The following is a 15,821-nucleotide window of genomic DNA, read 5'->3' as shown; positions in this document are numbered from 1 at the left end:
ATGAGCTGCTCTGCTGCTCCCCCTCCTTCTCCCACCTCCTCCAAGCTCAGCCCCTCTCCCTGCTCCAGCTGGAGCCACAGGTTTATCTGGAGGCGAGGAGTCTCTGCTCTGTAAGCTGAGAGCCAGGAGGAGGAGGAGGGATCTGTTGGACTCTGGAGGAGAAAGGGTTTGGCAGCCTGGAGGAAAGGGAGAGAGGCAGAGCCTGGGCACCATGGCTGGAATCTCTGCTCTTGGGCTCCTCTCCCTGTGTCAGCTCTTGGCCACAGCAGCAGCTCAGGTGAGAAACCTCATTTGTGTCTCATGCTCAGGGGAAAACCTGTAAGGGTAAAAAAGAGTGTGTGTTGTACCTGTGGGGTGAAATGTGGCAATGGGCAGGTATTATTCTGAGGTTTATTACAAATGTGCACCTGGGTTTGTACCTGTGTGGGTAGGTGTAAAAACTGCTGCTTTCTGTTTCTGCAGAAGTGGTGTTTTCCCATTCAGGACTGCAATTATGAGAGGGAAAGCTTTGGAAAGGGAAGATCTGTTGATTCAAGAGAAACAGTTTGCTTTTACAATGAAGTAACAGATCTCCAGCGAAACTGATCTGATCTGGGTCTTTATCTGAATCAGAATTTCTTTACTCATTCCCTCAATCAATTTTCAAATTTAATACTTACAGCATGTCTAACCCTTGCTCACTTGAGACATGAAGCTGTATTAAACTTCCCTGTCTGGTGTTAATATTATTGTCTGGGGAAGTGACTCCTCAGTGACTTTTTCATTGTTAGTGAGGAATTTTTGTAGCCTGGCTTGGGAATTCAGAACTCTGCTGTGAGCAGAGCTGCTTCTACAATGAAACCTTTGTTCCCTGAAGCTACAGTAAGTTGCTCTCTGGAGCCCTCTCCATACAGAAGTCATTTATCGGACCTTTCTCTGCTTCCCCCCACCTCAGACCTTTCCAAAATCCCAGATTTTCAGGGGGCACACTGCTCAGAAAGGAGACTTCTTCTTTCCCCTCGTCTTCATTGGTGTCTGCCTGGCTTTGCCATCACCCCATCAAACTGGGGCTATAAATTCATTATTTCTGCCAAGCAAGAAATAATGAATTTATAGCATCTTTTCCATGGGCTTTATGTTTCCTCCTCTGCCCAACCCAAAATGTGCCTGTAATCAGAACAATTTCCCATACAATAAAACCTCTTTGCTGCCCAGTGACCAGTTTGCATTCCCAGTATAGCAAAAGGAGCTGGGGATGTGCTCAGTCAAAAGGGTTTTCCAAAGAGCCTTGCAGTACCCTGGAGCAGCTCTGAGTCCACCCAGGCTGGCAGGGGGTGCAGATTTAGGGTTAAGCTGTAGGATTTTGCCAGTGATTTCTGATCTTGCCCATGTGTTCCTTCTGTTGGACAAACAAGTTCTTGTCTCTCACTTTTCCCCAGTCCCTTCCAAGAATTGGACCCCAAGGCCCTCCTGGACCTCCAGGGCCCCCTGGACCATCTGGCAAGGACGGCATTGATGTGAGTGGGGCAGGGTAGGGCTGCCGGGGCCAGGGGTGGGCAGAGAAGCTGCTCCTGCTCTGCAGATCCTCTGGGCATCCCTGGGGGATGGACCTGGAAAATCCCTGTCCTGTTCTGCAGGAGGCTGAACAGCCTGTGGGGTGCTGAGCAGGTTCTTTGCAGGATCAATCCCCAGGGAGAGCTCAGGGGTTTGTGACCCTGCTTGCAAAGTAGAATATTTCTCTTTTGTGCAGAGGTATGATGTGTGTGGGGTCAGGGCACGTTCAGCAGTTCAAGGACAGATTTATGTGATGCTTCAGAGCAGCTACATTTATAGAGAGGCTACAAGAGACTCAAATATGCAGCACTGGACGCTGCTTTTGTCTTACTAGTTTTATTTCAATATCATCATCATGGTTATCCCTCACTTTGGCACAGGATGTGTCAGGATCTGGCTCTTGTGTTGCCAGACATGAGTTTGCAGTGGCCCAAAAGGCAAATTAAATGAAGAGCCCTTGTTTCAGCAGGCAGCTCCTTACACCTCCTGCGGAGGGAGAAGACTCCATAACCCAGGACTTAATGGAGGAGAAAGTCTTGTTCTGTTACTTTTAGTTCATGTTTCCATAGAAATTCAAAATATTGCTTCTGTGCATCTGTTGGATAAGGACTGAATTGTGTCCTGTAGTTGGCAGTGGATAACATGAGCATCAGAGGGACCTTCAGCAAGACCACATCAAATGCAAAATCTGGGTTCCTGCTTCAATTTCCAGTTTGAGCAGCTCTTGTCTCCCTGAGTTGCCTATGGAATAGTGCAGGGGTTTTTAAAGCTCATCTGAAGTGCATTTATTGGAATTGGGCCCTTAAGCAACCTTGAAAATATCTATTCATTCCATGCAGGTCATTTTCTTTTGAATAAGGAGGTAAAAAAATAAAAAATGTATGAGCTCCCTGGCACATGGTGAACAAGGAGTGTTTGTGCCTGCAGTGGGGAGCTTTCCCTGCAGCTCCCTGAGCCAGGCTGGGCTGAAGAGAGAACCTCATTGATTTCCAGCTGCTCCCTCTGAGTGTCCTTTTGGCTAAAGGAGTCTCTATTCCTGGGAATCTCCCCCTGGTTTTGTGGTTCAGAGAGAGACGTTCAGAGCTGGCACCTTGGCAGCTTCCAGCTGGTTTTGGTGGTGTCACAAAAGGCTGCAGGGGACAGCCCAGAAGAGGGCAAAGGACACTGGTTCCCCTTTGCAGCAGGGCTTTGCTGTGGCCAGCACACTTTGGGAAAGGCTGCCTGTGATCCACTGCGGAAGCAAAAAGAAGAGTTTGGGAAGGATGAAGCCCTTCAGACTTCAAGTTTCAACTTCTGCAGAGAGGAAATGGGAAAGAAACCCTGTAGTTGTTCAGTTCCTCCTTTCTACAGGGTATTTAACTCTGGAGCAGCAGCATCATGGCTTCTGACTGCTCCTGGAAACAGGAGCCCAGGGAGGTGTCAGTCCACGTGGACCTTCACCCTTTTATTCAGAACTAAAAGCTTTGGAAGGCTCCCGGTGGGACAGGCTCAAATAACAACATCTAATTAGTGTGAAGAACTTAGCCCTAATTAATCAAAAGGCTGGGTGAAGTGTTTAAGGTGCAAAGTCCTGCGGTCCCAGCTTCAGCCTGGAGTTTTGGCTGCACAGAAATAATCTCTAATTTGAGCTTGAAGCCCATCCCTGGTATGGATGGAGGAGGCCAGGTCTCTGTTCAGGTGAGATGGTCTGGCTGTCCAGGGAAGGCTCCAGGATGGTTCCTGCTCCTCAGCAGGACAGGGAGTCCTTCCAGGGGCTGCACAGGAGGAGATGCTGGGCTGTGGCTGCTGTTGAGCAGAACCACACAGCCTCCCTGCTCACCAGCTGCCCTTTTTGTGTCAGAACACTCCAAAAAATGATGGCAAACAAAATTCAGCACTGTCCTACATTTCCCTAGTGCTGCATGAGGAGGGTCATGTGGATCCTGAGTGGCAGTGTCAATTATGCCACTGCAGAGTGAAATCATTATTTTATTTTTCTTCTGGTGCTGAGACTTTTTTTCTTAAATTGCAATTGAAAATTTTCTGCACTGTATTCCTGAACTCTGTAAGTCACTCCAGCCAGGTCAGTGTGACAGGTGCCTTGGGATGAAAGTGGTGTGGAAGTGCTCTGGGTGTCCTTGCTCTGAGGTGCTCAGCAGTCTCCTACCATCAGCTGTGAGCACTGAGAGGTGCAGAGCCTGCAGCTGAATTATTCAGGATATCTCCTTGGATGAACTCCGTCAGCACAATTTCTCAAAGGCCCAGCTTTCATCCCTGCCTTTCGGGGGGAGCTGCAACATTAAGTCCCTCTGTAATATTTTATAATTAAAGCCTTTAACAAGCTTCTCATTTCATACCCAGTAACAAGCAAAATCTCTCTCCCAAGACTAGAGACAGCATGTTTTGATGGAAAGAATTAGTGACAAGTTCCTGTGAATTATTTCTGGAGATGTAATTCCCTAAATTGCTAATAAGCAATTGTCACTTTTCAAAAATCAAGCTTTTTTTTTTTTTTCCCTGCTTTCTTCCTTGTCTGCAAGTCTGCTTGACTTGCTGAGAAAGAGAAAACTTCCACATGGCACCAGGGGAGCATTTCCTTTTGCTGACAGCCCTTGCTCTAATTCCCAGTGACCTGGCATTGGGGGTGCATACCCTGATTAGGCTTTGGATTCAGCTCTCTGAAGTTCTGGTGCTCCTGCAGGGTCCTGCAGGGGTCCACCACCACAGGATCAAGGTTTAAGATGGTCCCCAGCATTTTTTATTGGTGCTGTGACCTCCCTGTGCAGATTCCCGCCACGGAGGAAAGGAAAAATGCAAGGGGCTGGCAGTCCCAGGTGCTGGAGGAGGGAGCAAACCACCCCTGCAGCCCTTTCCAGCTGCCTTTTCATTTCCAAAGAACTGCTCCTTTCATTTCCTGGGCAGGGAACCTTCCCCAGCCTGCTATGATAACTATTTATGGAAAAGCTGTGGGCAAAGGACACTGAAGGAGCTGCTTCAGCAAGACAGAGCATAAAGATGCCTCTGTCCAGGGCCCCTCTGCTTGGTCAGGGGTGCAGGACATAAATCCTGAGCAGCTCTAGGCTGGAGAGATTTGCCCCCAGCCCTCCCAGTAAATACAGAAACATGCTGTAAATCCCACAGCTCTGATTCACCTCCTGCCTCCCAGTCAGCAGCCCCATGGTGGGAGGGATGGTGTTTTATTTCCAGCCTTGCTCTGTTAATAACCACCCTTCTTCCACAGAGATCTTCCCCTTCCAGGGCTGCCCCTTTCCCTCTGCTCACCCTCAATAGCTCTCACAATATCCAGTGCACTTACCCTGCAGCCAGCAGGGCAGGAACCCTCTGGGCTGGGACACAAAGTGTTTCTCTGTGGGATCAGTTGGAAGCCAAGCTCCAGTCAAGCTCCTCCTCTTCACAAGTTTGCTTCTTTTGGGGCCTAACAATAAAATACAACTTTTTGTCTGGAGTCCACACACAGCACTCGTGAAGGGCATTCCAACTGGTTGAGCTGGAAGAAGTGATTAAAGACTCACAAAATGTTGTCTCACAAACACCTTTAATGCTGTTCTTAAAAGTTTCTTTTTATTACAATAGAGAAAAATTAGAGTGCTTTTGAAATATTGTATGAAAATTGTGCTTAATGCAGATTGTGCAATTGGATTAGGTGGAAATCAGTTGGGGGCTGTGCTTGTTTGCTTTCCCTGTCCAAGTTTAGTCATATGGAGAAAATCATTGTAGACAGCTGGTTCATTCTTCACTTTGTGGTGTAATCCCCACCTCCTGGCAGTACCACAGCTCCATGCTGTGCCCTGGAAAGCTGCATTTGATCCCTGTATCACCAGGAAGATGTTTGGAAGCTGCGACACCCATCCAGCTTCCCCTCTGCCCCACTTGCAGCCACTCCCAAGGGGAAATAAACTCTGACCACGTCTGGAAGGAGCTGAAAGCTCTGGGGGCACTGTTCAGGAGCACTGGTTCTCTCTGGGGGGCTGGGGATGTGGATTTCCCCAGATTTGGAAAAGGCTCCTCCTGCTGAGGGGGCAGCAGGGTTTAGAGCATCAGCTCATGAGACTGAGCCAGGGAAATCCCGGAGGGGCACAAGGAGAGGTTGGGGTGCAGTTGGGAACACCCTTGTTGGAAAAAGTCAACAAAGGTTCAGCACTAATGCTTTTTCCTCTTTCCTCTAGGGAGAGCCAGGCCCTCCTGGTTTGCCAGGCCCACCAGTAAGTATTTCCTGCTTGGTACTGACTTTTCCATCCTTTCAAGAGGACACAGGACACGAGCTGGCACTTAGAGCCTTCCTTTCCTCTTCAGCTGCCACAGAATTCCCAGGAGTGGGGATGCTCAGGGGACAAACACATTCCCCTGCTTCGTTGCAATCAGTGAAACAGAATGAAAGTTAAATTGATGTACAAGTGAGATAAAGGTTGTCTGTATGGGGACAGGCGTCACGGCACCAAGCCACATTACAGAGTCATTTTTGGCACTGCTCTGAGTCTGCTGCAGCCCCTCAGCCTGCCAGGGGTGCCCAACCCTGTACCAGAGAGAGCCCTTTGCTTTGGCCAATTACTGCATCCCTTCCTACCCCTACTAAGAACACCTTGTGAGCACGTGGGAATGAGCCAAAGCTCTGAAATTCAGGATTTGGATGTGGATTCGTAGCAGGATTCACCTCTCTTCATGGGATTCTCCCATGTTGCACGGTGCAGGATTAACACATCAACAAATGAATTTCCATCCCTGCATCCCTGTTGTGTTTCTCCTGTTATTTTGTTATAATAATTGACTGTTTACCTCATGTAGGGGCCAAAAGGTGCACCAGGGAAGCCTGGAGCTGCAGGTGAAGCTGGGTTGCCTGGCCTTCCTGGAGTGGATGTGAGTATTTTGTCATCTCCTCTTAGGTTTTTTAAACCCTTCACCCAGGCAGGAGAGTTTTCCTGATGTGTCTCATCAGCTTCTCTGTGCCTACTGGAGAAGGAATGGGAGTCCTGGACCTACATCCGTGTCTTGCATGTCAGGAGAAATTGAAGGAGAAGCAACTCCAGGCTGAATTAAGGAATATGAGAACAATTTTGAGATGTGTTGCTGACAGGATGGCACTCTGTTGATCTTTTGGGGTTTTTTTTACAGGGTTTAACAGGAACTGATGGCCCACCTGGCCCAAATGGGCCTCCAGGAGACCGTGTGAGTACCTCATTAGATCCTAATTCCCTTTAAATGCTCATTACCACTGAGTGTAGGGATGATTTTCACATTCTGTTGTAGATTGGTAATATTCAAGTGTTGATTCTGATGGAAACCCTTGCAGAATATTTGGATCCTTGAAATGCAGCCCCAGTTGGCTTTTCATTAGGCAGGGCATGAAATCCACCTTTCTTTCACATGGCTTTGAACCTGCTTGGGTTGCCTCAGTGGTGGCTGGACTGGGGATATTTCAAGTATCCAAAAAGTTTCTTGAGGCAGTCAACAGACTCAATGGTGAAGTTTATCAAAATGAAATTATTTTGGCCTTTATTTGCAGTCCAAGTTGTGAAATCTGAGTTGTTTATAATTAATGCTACTGTGTATAATTGTTTGAAATTTTGCCTTTTATTATTTCTGGAACTGTCCATATGGTTTCATTATTAGTTGCCATAGTTTTCCCCAGCCAGCCTAGCAAGAAATAAGAGTTTTTTCTGTTTTCTGTGTGTTCTATCTCTGCTGAGGGGCACCACAGGGACAGAGGAACAGCTGCCAGAGATGACACAGATGTCCTTCAGATCATCCACAGTCGTGTCCCCTCTCAGGCCTCCCTGTGACATTAAGGAATAATCATTAATGAGCCTCTCAGCACAGATTGTGATCCAGCATGGCTGTTCTCCTGCCTCCCAGAGGGCAATATAAGGCTTGTGTCCACAGCTGGCTTGCTGGCCTCTTGGACTCAGGGCTGCAGTGATGAGCTGGATTTCTGTCACCTGTTCAGTATATCCCAATAATCCACTTGTTGGCCCAAGGACTTACTGAAATCTAAAAAATCTGTGAGTTATTTCAGGGGATGAACAGTACAGCCATGTATTTGTGATATGTTCTTCTTCCTTTGCCATGTGACAGACAAAGTCTGTGTGGCCACTGGCAAATTTGAGTGGCAGGACCCAAAAATCCTGGTCACAGCCCCGAGCCTGTGTCCATCACCACCACCCTAAACCCCAGTCCTTTTCTGTCCCTTGTGCCCATCTTTCTGCCCAGAGATGCAGACCTGCCACATCCTGGCCACTCTCAGACATTCTGTGGCAAGAGCCCAGCAGCATCTGGGAACAGATCCCTGATTTTTAAAGGAGGGAAGCTCGGGAGCACCCGTGGGAGGCTGTGAGCAGTTCTGTGCCCTGTTTGGGGCTGGGTGGCAGTGCCCACGTTAGCACACAGCTCCTGCCGTGCAGGGCAGTTGAGCAGAGGATTTTTGGGCACAGGAATTCCCCCCTGGCTGCCCCAGACAGGCAGAGCTGCCCTCGCTGCTTGCTGGGGTTTGCTGGGCTCTCCCCTTTCTTGTAACTCAACCCGGCAGCATGGGCAGACCTGGGACCCCTCCTCATGTATGGGAGCTTTTCAAGGTCACTGGTCCATCTGGGAAATTGCTTTAATTGGTCTGATAAAAACCTGGGAAAAGGGGGGACCTCAGAAAGCCTTAGCACTCCAAATGGAGCATTGTTAGCCCAACTTGCTTTTTTTCCTCCCTGTCTTGTAGAACAGATCTCAGTCTTGCAGTACTCACTGAAATAAGCTGTTTACTTATTGCTGTGGGTTTGAACTCATGCTTAACACTCTGATTTCTTCTAAATAAGCTTAATTTTTTCAGCTGGAGTGTCTGAGAGCAAAGCTGTTTAGCATAGGGAAGTGGGCTCATGGAAGCCAGTTTTCAGTAATGATTTATTGCCAAACATTTCCAAAAAGTTTTTTATCTTAAATACCTCCTGCTGCTCTCAGCATCCATTAGCTTTTCTCCTGCTTCTGCTTAAAGACTGATTAGATCAAGTCGACTTGTTTTTTCAATTTTAAAACCCCTTTATTTTTAGCTGGGTGCTGATCTCCATGTTAGATACTGGTATCCTTCATTGGAAAGTTCTCAAAGGCCATTTTGAAGTTTGTTGCTTTCCAATGAAAGCAGTAAAGAAAGCATAATTATTCATTTCTATTTATGAATGTCATAATAATCAAGTGTTTTCTACACTCCATAGCTGTCTATTCACAGGGTAAATTACTACAAAATGAAAAATTATGATGATAGTGTTTTCTAATCAAAAGAGAAAGAACATTGTTACCAGGAGAATGAGTCGAATCAGACAATGTTATTAAAATTGAGATGTAAATTAGAGTCTTTCCTTTGCCTCAAGGCAATGGCATCAGCTCATTCAGGGATTTCACAATCTCTTACCTTACCAGGAATGTTCACTGCTGCATTCTGCACCTCACACCCTCCAAGGAATCAGAATTAGGGAGTAAAGGGCCAACATTTGGCATTTTGGGTGCTCTGCCATCTTTGTGGCCTGTTGGACAAAGCAGAAAGGGGTGATCCAGCTGCTTTCAGAATGAGGGTGCAAGTCAGGAGGTGCCAGGAATTCAATGTTTTCCTTGCAGGAGGAGATCCCAGCTGGTCCCTTACAGCCAGCAGCAGTTGTGAGGATTTTTAGCCTTTAGATAAAAGCGACTGGGAGCAGAGCAGAGTAACCTGCAGCAGGAGAAATGAATGAGCTGACATTCACAGCACAGCTGATTTTTATTGGATTACTGTCCTCTGCTCACAGGACCACTCTTAACAAGGCCTTGGGTGCTCTGTGTCTTTCTCCTTAAGCTTAACAAGGGAAAGCATTTCTAATCTCCTTTGGCCTGACTTATTAAAAAATATGGATATTGATCTAGTGCCGATATCCAACTGTGATGGACAAAGACTCTCTGACAGTTTAAAGTTAGAAAGTGTTTGTTTATTGTGGGATAACTCCCAAATACACCCTGCAATTTACAGGTGATTACAGAGTCCTCTTATCTATACAAGTATTGAATACCCAAAATACAAATGCATATTCATAACTTTGGTACATCCCATTCCCCCTATGGGAATTAGTTCAAAAGCCATTAAGCTTGTGTAGTTTGTTCCTTGAAATGGGTCAGTGGTCCCTTTCATGGGGAGGGGTCCCAAAATGAGGAAGTAAATGAAGTCTTCTTCGTTCTGACCTTTTCAATGCAAATCTGACAAATGAACCCTTGGTAGAACTCCCATTCCCCATCTTGAATTGGTTTCAGAACAGAGGAGGCCACAATTGTCTTATGTTCCTCAAAGCCATTTATCAGTTTCTATATTCTTCATTATAAACCCAGCTAACCAAACATTGTGTGGACAAGCAATCAATTATTAGTTAACTACTAACTCTTAACTTCATCAAGGCCTACCCATTTATTTTGATTAACTCCAATAAAGCTTATCTCTAACTAAAACCTCCTCTAAAATCCCTAAATTCTTTAGAGTTCATGTCTCAGGCCCTCAGAGCAGGAGCAGAAGGCAGGTGTAATCCCTGGGGGCACAGTGGGAGCTGTGTGTGCTGGGACATTCTCCAGCTCAGCCCATCCACCTTGTTCTCCTGCTCCCAGGGGCAGACACCCTTTGATTCCAGCTCAGGACATCTCCTCAGGATGTTTGTGTGCAGCATTTTGGGGATGCTTGGGAAGGAGCTTTGGGCTGGGGAGAGGCCATGGAAGATTCTTCCTGCACCCTGGTGCCCTGGGAGCTGTCCCTGCCCATGGCAGGGGGTGGAACAAGATGAGCTTTAGGGTCCCTTCCAACCCAAACCATTCTGGGATGCTGTTTCAGAATGATCTCCCATAATGAATGTTACAGCCTGCTGGCCAGCTGGCAGCTTTGCAATGCAGCAAAGGGGTTAAGGAGGCCTCTCTGTGCTCTTATCTTCAGTCAAGCAGGAGCTTCACAGCTTCAAGAGTGACTTAATTCCAGTCTAAGCCATGAGCTCACCAAGCTCCAGTCAAGCCTAAGAGTGGGAATGCAAATTGGGAAAAGGAGATGGGGGAATTGCCAAGGAAGCAAGTGAAGAAGCAGAAGCTGCCAAATCTTTGGCTTTGCTTGAAAGGAAAATAGATGAATTAATACAATTCACTAGAACAAATTCAAATTCTGTTAATAGTTTTAGGAAACTTAGTAATTGGATCTACAATATGAATGTATTATGAATGAGAATATTTCAAGTAGATAGAATTCAAGTTATGAACGTTTAGATATTCATGGAGGATATTTTAGATATTCATCTGAGGCCAGCTGGGACTTCCAGAGTAATTATCCATAAGTTTTTGTCCTTATATGTGTGAATTCAGCTGAGCATCTCCGGTTCTGTCCTGCTTCTGCAAGACACTGCTGGAATTTCCAAGCAAAGATTGATGTCAATGAGAGCAGGCCTTGGTGACTCTCCATGTGGAGGTTCCTCTTTTATCCCTGCTGATTTTTATCCTGTTTTATTTCCACAGGGTGCATTAGGACCTGCTGGGCCACCTGGACCAGCTGTAAGTACCTCCCAGGGCAGCTCACGGGATGAAAGGGTGGAATATTGTGCCAAAGCCACCACCAAGAGAGGGTGGGAAGCTTTGTATCCCAAACAAAAGGATCAAAGCTTGAATGAGTGAATACATTGTTTGAAATGTTTAAATATGTATGTGTGACCTGTTCTGGTAACACAGACCTGGTTTTATCCTCTGAGGTGCTCTAAAAGCAAACCAGCTTGGGATACAGACTGACATATCAAATGCTATCACAATTATTAGACATTGTTTAATGTCTAATCAAAATTAAAAGGAAAAGAAAAAGGAGAAATAGATAAACTGGAATGTTGTCTTCCTCTCCATGTCCCACCCTTGTGCCACCACACATCTCTTTTCTCACAGATATCTCTTAGGTAACAGAGATGGAAAGGGAATACAAATTATTAGAGGCAGCAAAAGAATTCATCAAAACTCTGCTCTGATTGCAAATTGCAATCATTATAATGGGGCAAGGGAGTGATAAGAAAACTTAGAACAAAAAGAAAATTAGCAGTATTTTTCCTGTGTGCACATTTTCTGAGTGATCTTTTACTGTTTCAAATGTTGTTTTCAGGGCAAAGGACTACCAGGACCTCCAGTAAGTAATAAGAATATGTTTAAAAAAAAAATTAAAAATTAAGGTTCTGATTTTATTGGATACCCTGAGTGTTCCAAACCCTCCCCAGGCCTCAGGTCCTTCTACTGTGCCAGGAGTCCTGCAGGTCATTGACCCTGTGGGGTTTTTATCCTGTCCCCACCCTGGGGAAGCTGTCTCTGGTGTAAACTCAAGGCTCAGCAGCCTTGGAAACAGTGGGAGTTTGGTGGGCTCCTGGGAGCTGCCCTGTGCCTGAGGGATGCAGATTGGCAGTGAATTCCAGGGGAATTTTTGGAGTAAAAAGCAAGATGTGCCTTGGGAAGCGGCTGGTGTGGTGCAGGATGGAGCTCCTTGGGGGGAATGGGCGAATGGGGGCAGCCCAGCTGATGCCTTCAGTCTGAGCTCTCACGTTTTCCTGGTTCTGTACTGCATTAGTATGGAACTCTGAACTTCATAGGAAGGGTTAGCAAGTTCTCCTCACAGTGTAGTCTGACAAAACAATCCTGTTCCAGCCCCAGAACCAAGGACACCACCGCAGCTCCAACCCCAAAAAGTGCAAACAGCAGGGAATTGAAGGGAGCAATCTGGGAGGGTGGGACTGCATCACCTGGAGCTGGAATTGGACATTTAACCCCAATATGGAAATGGACCAAAACTTATAAAAGTCTGAGAGCTTGTGACTCAGGGTCCATCTTGGGTGTAGCCATGGCTGGGCTCTTGTACTGCCCAAGGTGCATCCTTTGAAGGCCTTTTAATAAATCCCAATCTTGTTGCCTTAGCTCTGTCCAGCCTCTGTTCCAGGCAGCCTCTCAAGGCATCACAGCTGCTGGGTACCCCTGGCTTTGGGGGTCCAGGTCAGCACAGATATTGAAGCTCTTCTCTCTGTCCAACCAGGGGCCTCCAGGACCCAGTGGGCTCCCAGGGGGACATGGATTTCGGGGCCCTTCTGTGAGTTTCTCCTTCCATTTAATGCTCATTTGCTGAATGTGCCACAACCACAGAAGAATGAGTTTAATTCTTGTCTCTTATCTCTCTCTGAAGTGATATTTTGGTAGCCACCCCTCACATCCCCTTGCATTTACTTTGAAAGGGAATTCTTACTATTTTCCTCTCCTTTTAGGGACCTTTTGGTCTGCCAGGATTCCCAGGGCCTCCTGGACCACCCGGGCCTCCTGTAAGTTGAGACTTGCAAATAAATGTGAGAAAATTCCTGGGGGGAGTCTGGAATTTTCTTCTTGCTGCACCTTTTATTTGTTGCCACTGCCATGATCATTCAGCAAACACCATGTCCTGAGGAGAGGACTTTTCCCCGCTGCCCTTGGGCATTTTGATGATGATCTCCTGTTTGTTATTGGTGCTCTGTGTGAGGAGGCACCCAATGAACCCCACCTTTATGGCACACAGGGCGTGGGGTGGGCTTGCTGTTCTCTCAAGGAAGGTTTTTGTGCTTGCTTGGATCAGGATCTGTGCTTGCAGGGCCAGCAAGTGGGGACTTGCAGTCAAATCCCTGTGTGACCGTGGTCACAGGGGTTTCAGGTTGAGGGAAGAGATGAGGATCTGACTCCATGTTTCAGAAGGCTTGATTTATTATTTTATGATATATAGTCCGTTAAAACTATACTAAAAGAATAGAAGAAAGGATTTCAGCAGAAGGCTGGCTAAGAATAGAATAGGAAAGAATGATAACAAAGGCTTGTGGCTCGGACTCTCTGTCTGAGCCAGCTGGGCTGTGATTGGCCATTAATTAGAAACAACCACATGAGACCAATCCCAGATGCACCTGTTGCATTGCACAGCAGCAGATAATCAATGTTTACATTTTGTTCCTGAGGCCTCTCAGCTTCTCAGGAGGAAAAATCTTAAGGAAAGGATTTTTCATAAAAATGTCTGCAACAGTCCCTGCTTTGGGTTTGCTGTGGCCTCTCTGCAGTGTTGAACAGGGGGACTGGGGGGGTGGGGTCTTTCCCAAGGCCAGGAGGAAGCCAGGCTCATCTGCTCCCCTCTAAGTGCTGCCTTCATCACCTAAAGCCCAAGAGTCTTCCCTGGCATCTCCAGGGATGGTTTCACCCCTGCTGTGTCTGCTTTTGGGGACTGGTGCAGCTCAGAACACTCCAGGTTCAGGGCAGCACTTTGGGCTCTGGGTCTGGGTGTGCCTTGTGCTGATCCAGCTGAGCTGGGTCTGTAAAAATTGTCCTAGAAATTGTGTTTCCTCCTGGTGTTTGCCTTGTGTCTAAAAGCCACCCTTCCCTGAATTGCAGGGTCTTCCAGGTGCCCTTCCTGACGGCGGTGGGGACCTTCAGGTAGGTTTTTCTTTATGTAACATGGAAATATGCTTTGCTTTAATCCCTGATGTGACTTTTGGTTGGCACAGCTGGAGGAGTGTCAGGCCATTTAACATGCACTGCTCAGACCTGCAGGTGTGGGTTTAAAGCACCTTATCAGAGTGGGGGATGTGTTTTCTGGACTGAAATGTGAAATGCTTATTCAAGGAGGCAGATGTGCACTGGAACAGATTTCCCATTGAAGCTGTGGCTGCCCCTGCATCCCTGGCAGTGTCCCAGGCCAGGCTGGACAGGGCTTGGAGCACCCTGGGACAGTGGAAGGTGTCCCTGCCATGGCAGAGGTGGAATGGGATGAGCTTTAAGGTCCCTCCCAACCCAAACCACTCTTTGATTTTGTCCTCGATTTTTGGTTCCCAAAATGCACATTTTGCATGCATTCCTCATGTGCTAAACAGATCCAGCATTTGGTAACAGACAACAGCTTTTCATGCTTCCAATCCTGCTCTGCACAGGAAAGGCAGAGTGTGCAGCCCTGTTTGTTTCCAGGGATGGTGGCCCAGGGTTCCATGGACACATTTAGGCTTTGTTTAAGCTTCCTTCCTCAGCAGAAAGCCCTGATCCCCTTCTCTTGGGGGAACCAAAGGAGTGTTGGGTCCAGGAATGATGGAAGTGACATTTGCAGATTTCACAGCTGTTGTTGTGACAGCTTCTCTGGTTTCCTAATTGGCATGTCCCAAAAAAAGCTCCAAGTCAGTTTAGACTGCCTGATGGCACATCACATGGCAGTTAATAGGAAATGCTGCTATTTCTGCATGTTTAATTTAAGTTACCCTGTGGAATATACTAGAAAATTAAATTTTTGCTACAGAGGTGCTGCCTGAAGTTGTATTAAAAGGAAAAAAAAAAAACCAAAACCAAACAACAAAACAAATTGAGAGCTATTTGTAACATTTCAAGACTATGGCCTTTTCCTCATTAAATTTCCAGTCAAGCTGGAGTTCCCACCAGGGGCTCTCCCACCCCTGGACATCTGCAGATATCAGCTTATAGGTTTTTTATTGGTGCCCTTCAATTAACTCTGATGCCTGTCCTTGTTTCTTTTAAGGAGTTGGCCAAAAGAAATCAATAGGGGTCAGTTAATGCAGAGGATTTAATATGGTCCAAATGATTTAAAGAAACGGATCCAACTTCACTGGGTTCTTCAGCATTTTGGACTGTGGACACTGTCAGCCTTCAGAAAGGCTCCCAGTCCATGTCCAGAGTGGAGTAGGCCATTCATCAATCATCATTTTGTGGGGTACCAGGACCTCTAGGACCCTGTTCCATAGGGAAATGTTGGTCAGTCCATGATGCTGTGATTCCATTAGATTTAGTGAATTTAGAGCCAAAATCCACAATGACTTTTTCACCTCCTGGATGGAGCCAGCCTCCCTGGGTGTGCTGTGTGCCCCTTAAACCAAAGTGTTTCTGTTCCCTGCAGTGCCCAGCTCTGTGCCCACCCGGTCCCCCAGGCCCCCCAGGAATGCCAGGCTTCAAGGTAAGGAAACATCACCTGCAATTCCAGATTTGTCTCCCAAAATAAACGCCACTATTAAATTGTATGTACAGTTCCTACATGTAGGCTCCACATCTCCTAAAGCAGCCATGCATTTGCATTTATTCCTACAAATGAAATAGAACCCTTGGCATAGATTAAAAACCCCTGCAAGGCCACTGGGGCAGAGCTGATGGACAGGAACAAACAGGGGCAGCAATTCAGGGCTGCCTCAAGAACCAGGTGCTGAGAGCTGGAAAAACCTCACCAGCTCTTAAACTGCAAAATGTAACTTACATAATTAATATAATACAATTTAATTGTTGTTTTTATAGCCAGTGTA

At 46.7% G+C, this 15,821-nt stretch overlaps 1 protein-coding gene across 1 annotated transcript in view; it reads left to right on the top strand.

The window, feature by feature from the left end:
- Positions 1-15,821, top strand: part of COL9A3 (collagen type IX alpha 3 chain) — a 36,621-nt gene continuing 20,800 nt past the window's right edge. The window contains 12 exon segments of the mRNA XM_066561873.1: positions 1-59; positions 61-277; positions 1,419-1,496; positions 5,700-5,735; positions 6,316-6,387; positions 6,643-6,696; positions 11,017-11,052; positions 11,642-11,665; positions 12,557-12,610; positions 12,783-12,836; positions 13,921-13,962; positions 15,425-15,481. Coding sequence (XP_066417970.1) covers positions 1-59; positions 61-277; positions 1,419-1,496; positions 5,700-5,735; positions 6,316-6,387; positions 6,643-6,696; positions 11,017-11,052; positions 11,642-11,665; positions 12,557-12,610; positions 12,783-12,836; positions 13,921-13,962; positions 15,425-15,481 — 783 coding nt within the window.

Source organism: Molothrus aeneus, chromosome 17 (assembly GCF_037042795.1).
Source record: "Molothrus aeneus isolate 106 chromosome 17, BPBGC_Maene_1.0, whole genome shotgun sequence".
Taxonomy (NCBI): domain Eukaryota; kingdom Metazoa; phylum Chordata; class Aves; order Passeriformes; family Icteridae; genus Molothrus; species Molothrus aeneus.
This window is presented reverse-complemented; position numbering and strand designations above follow the sequence as displayed.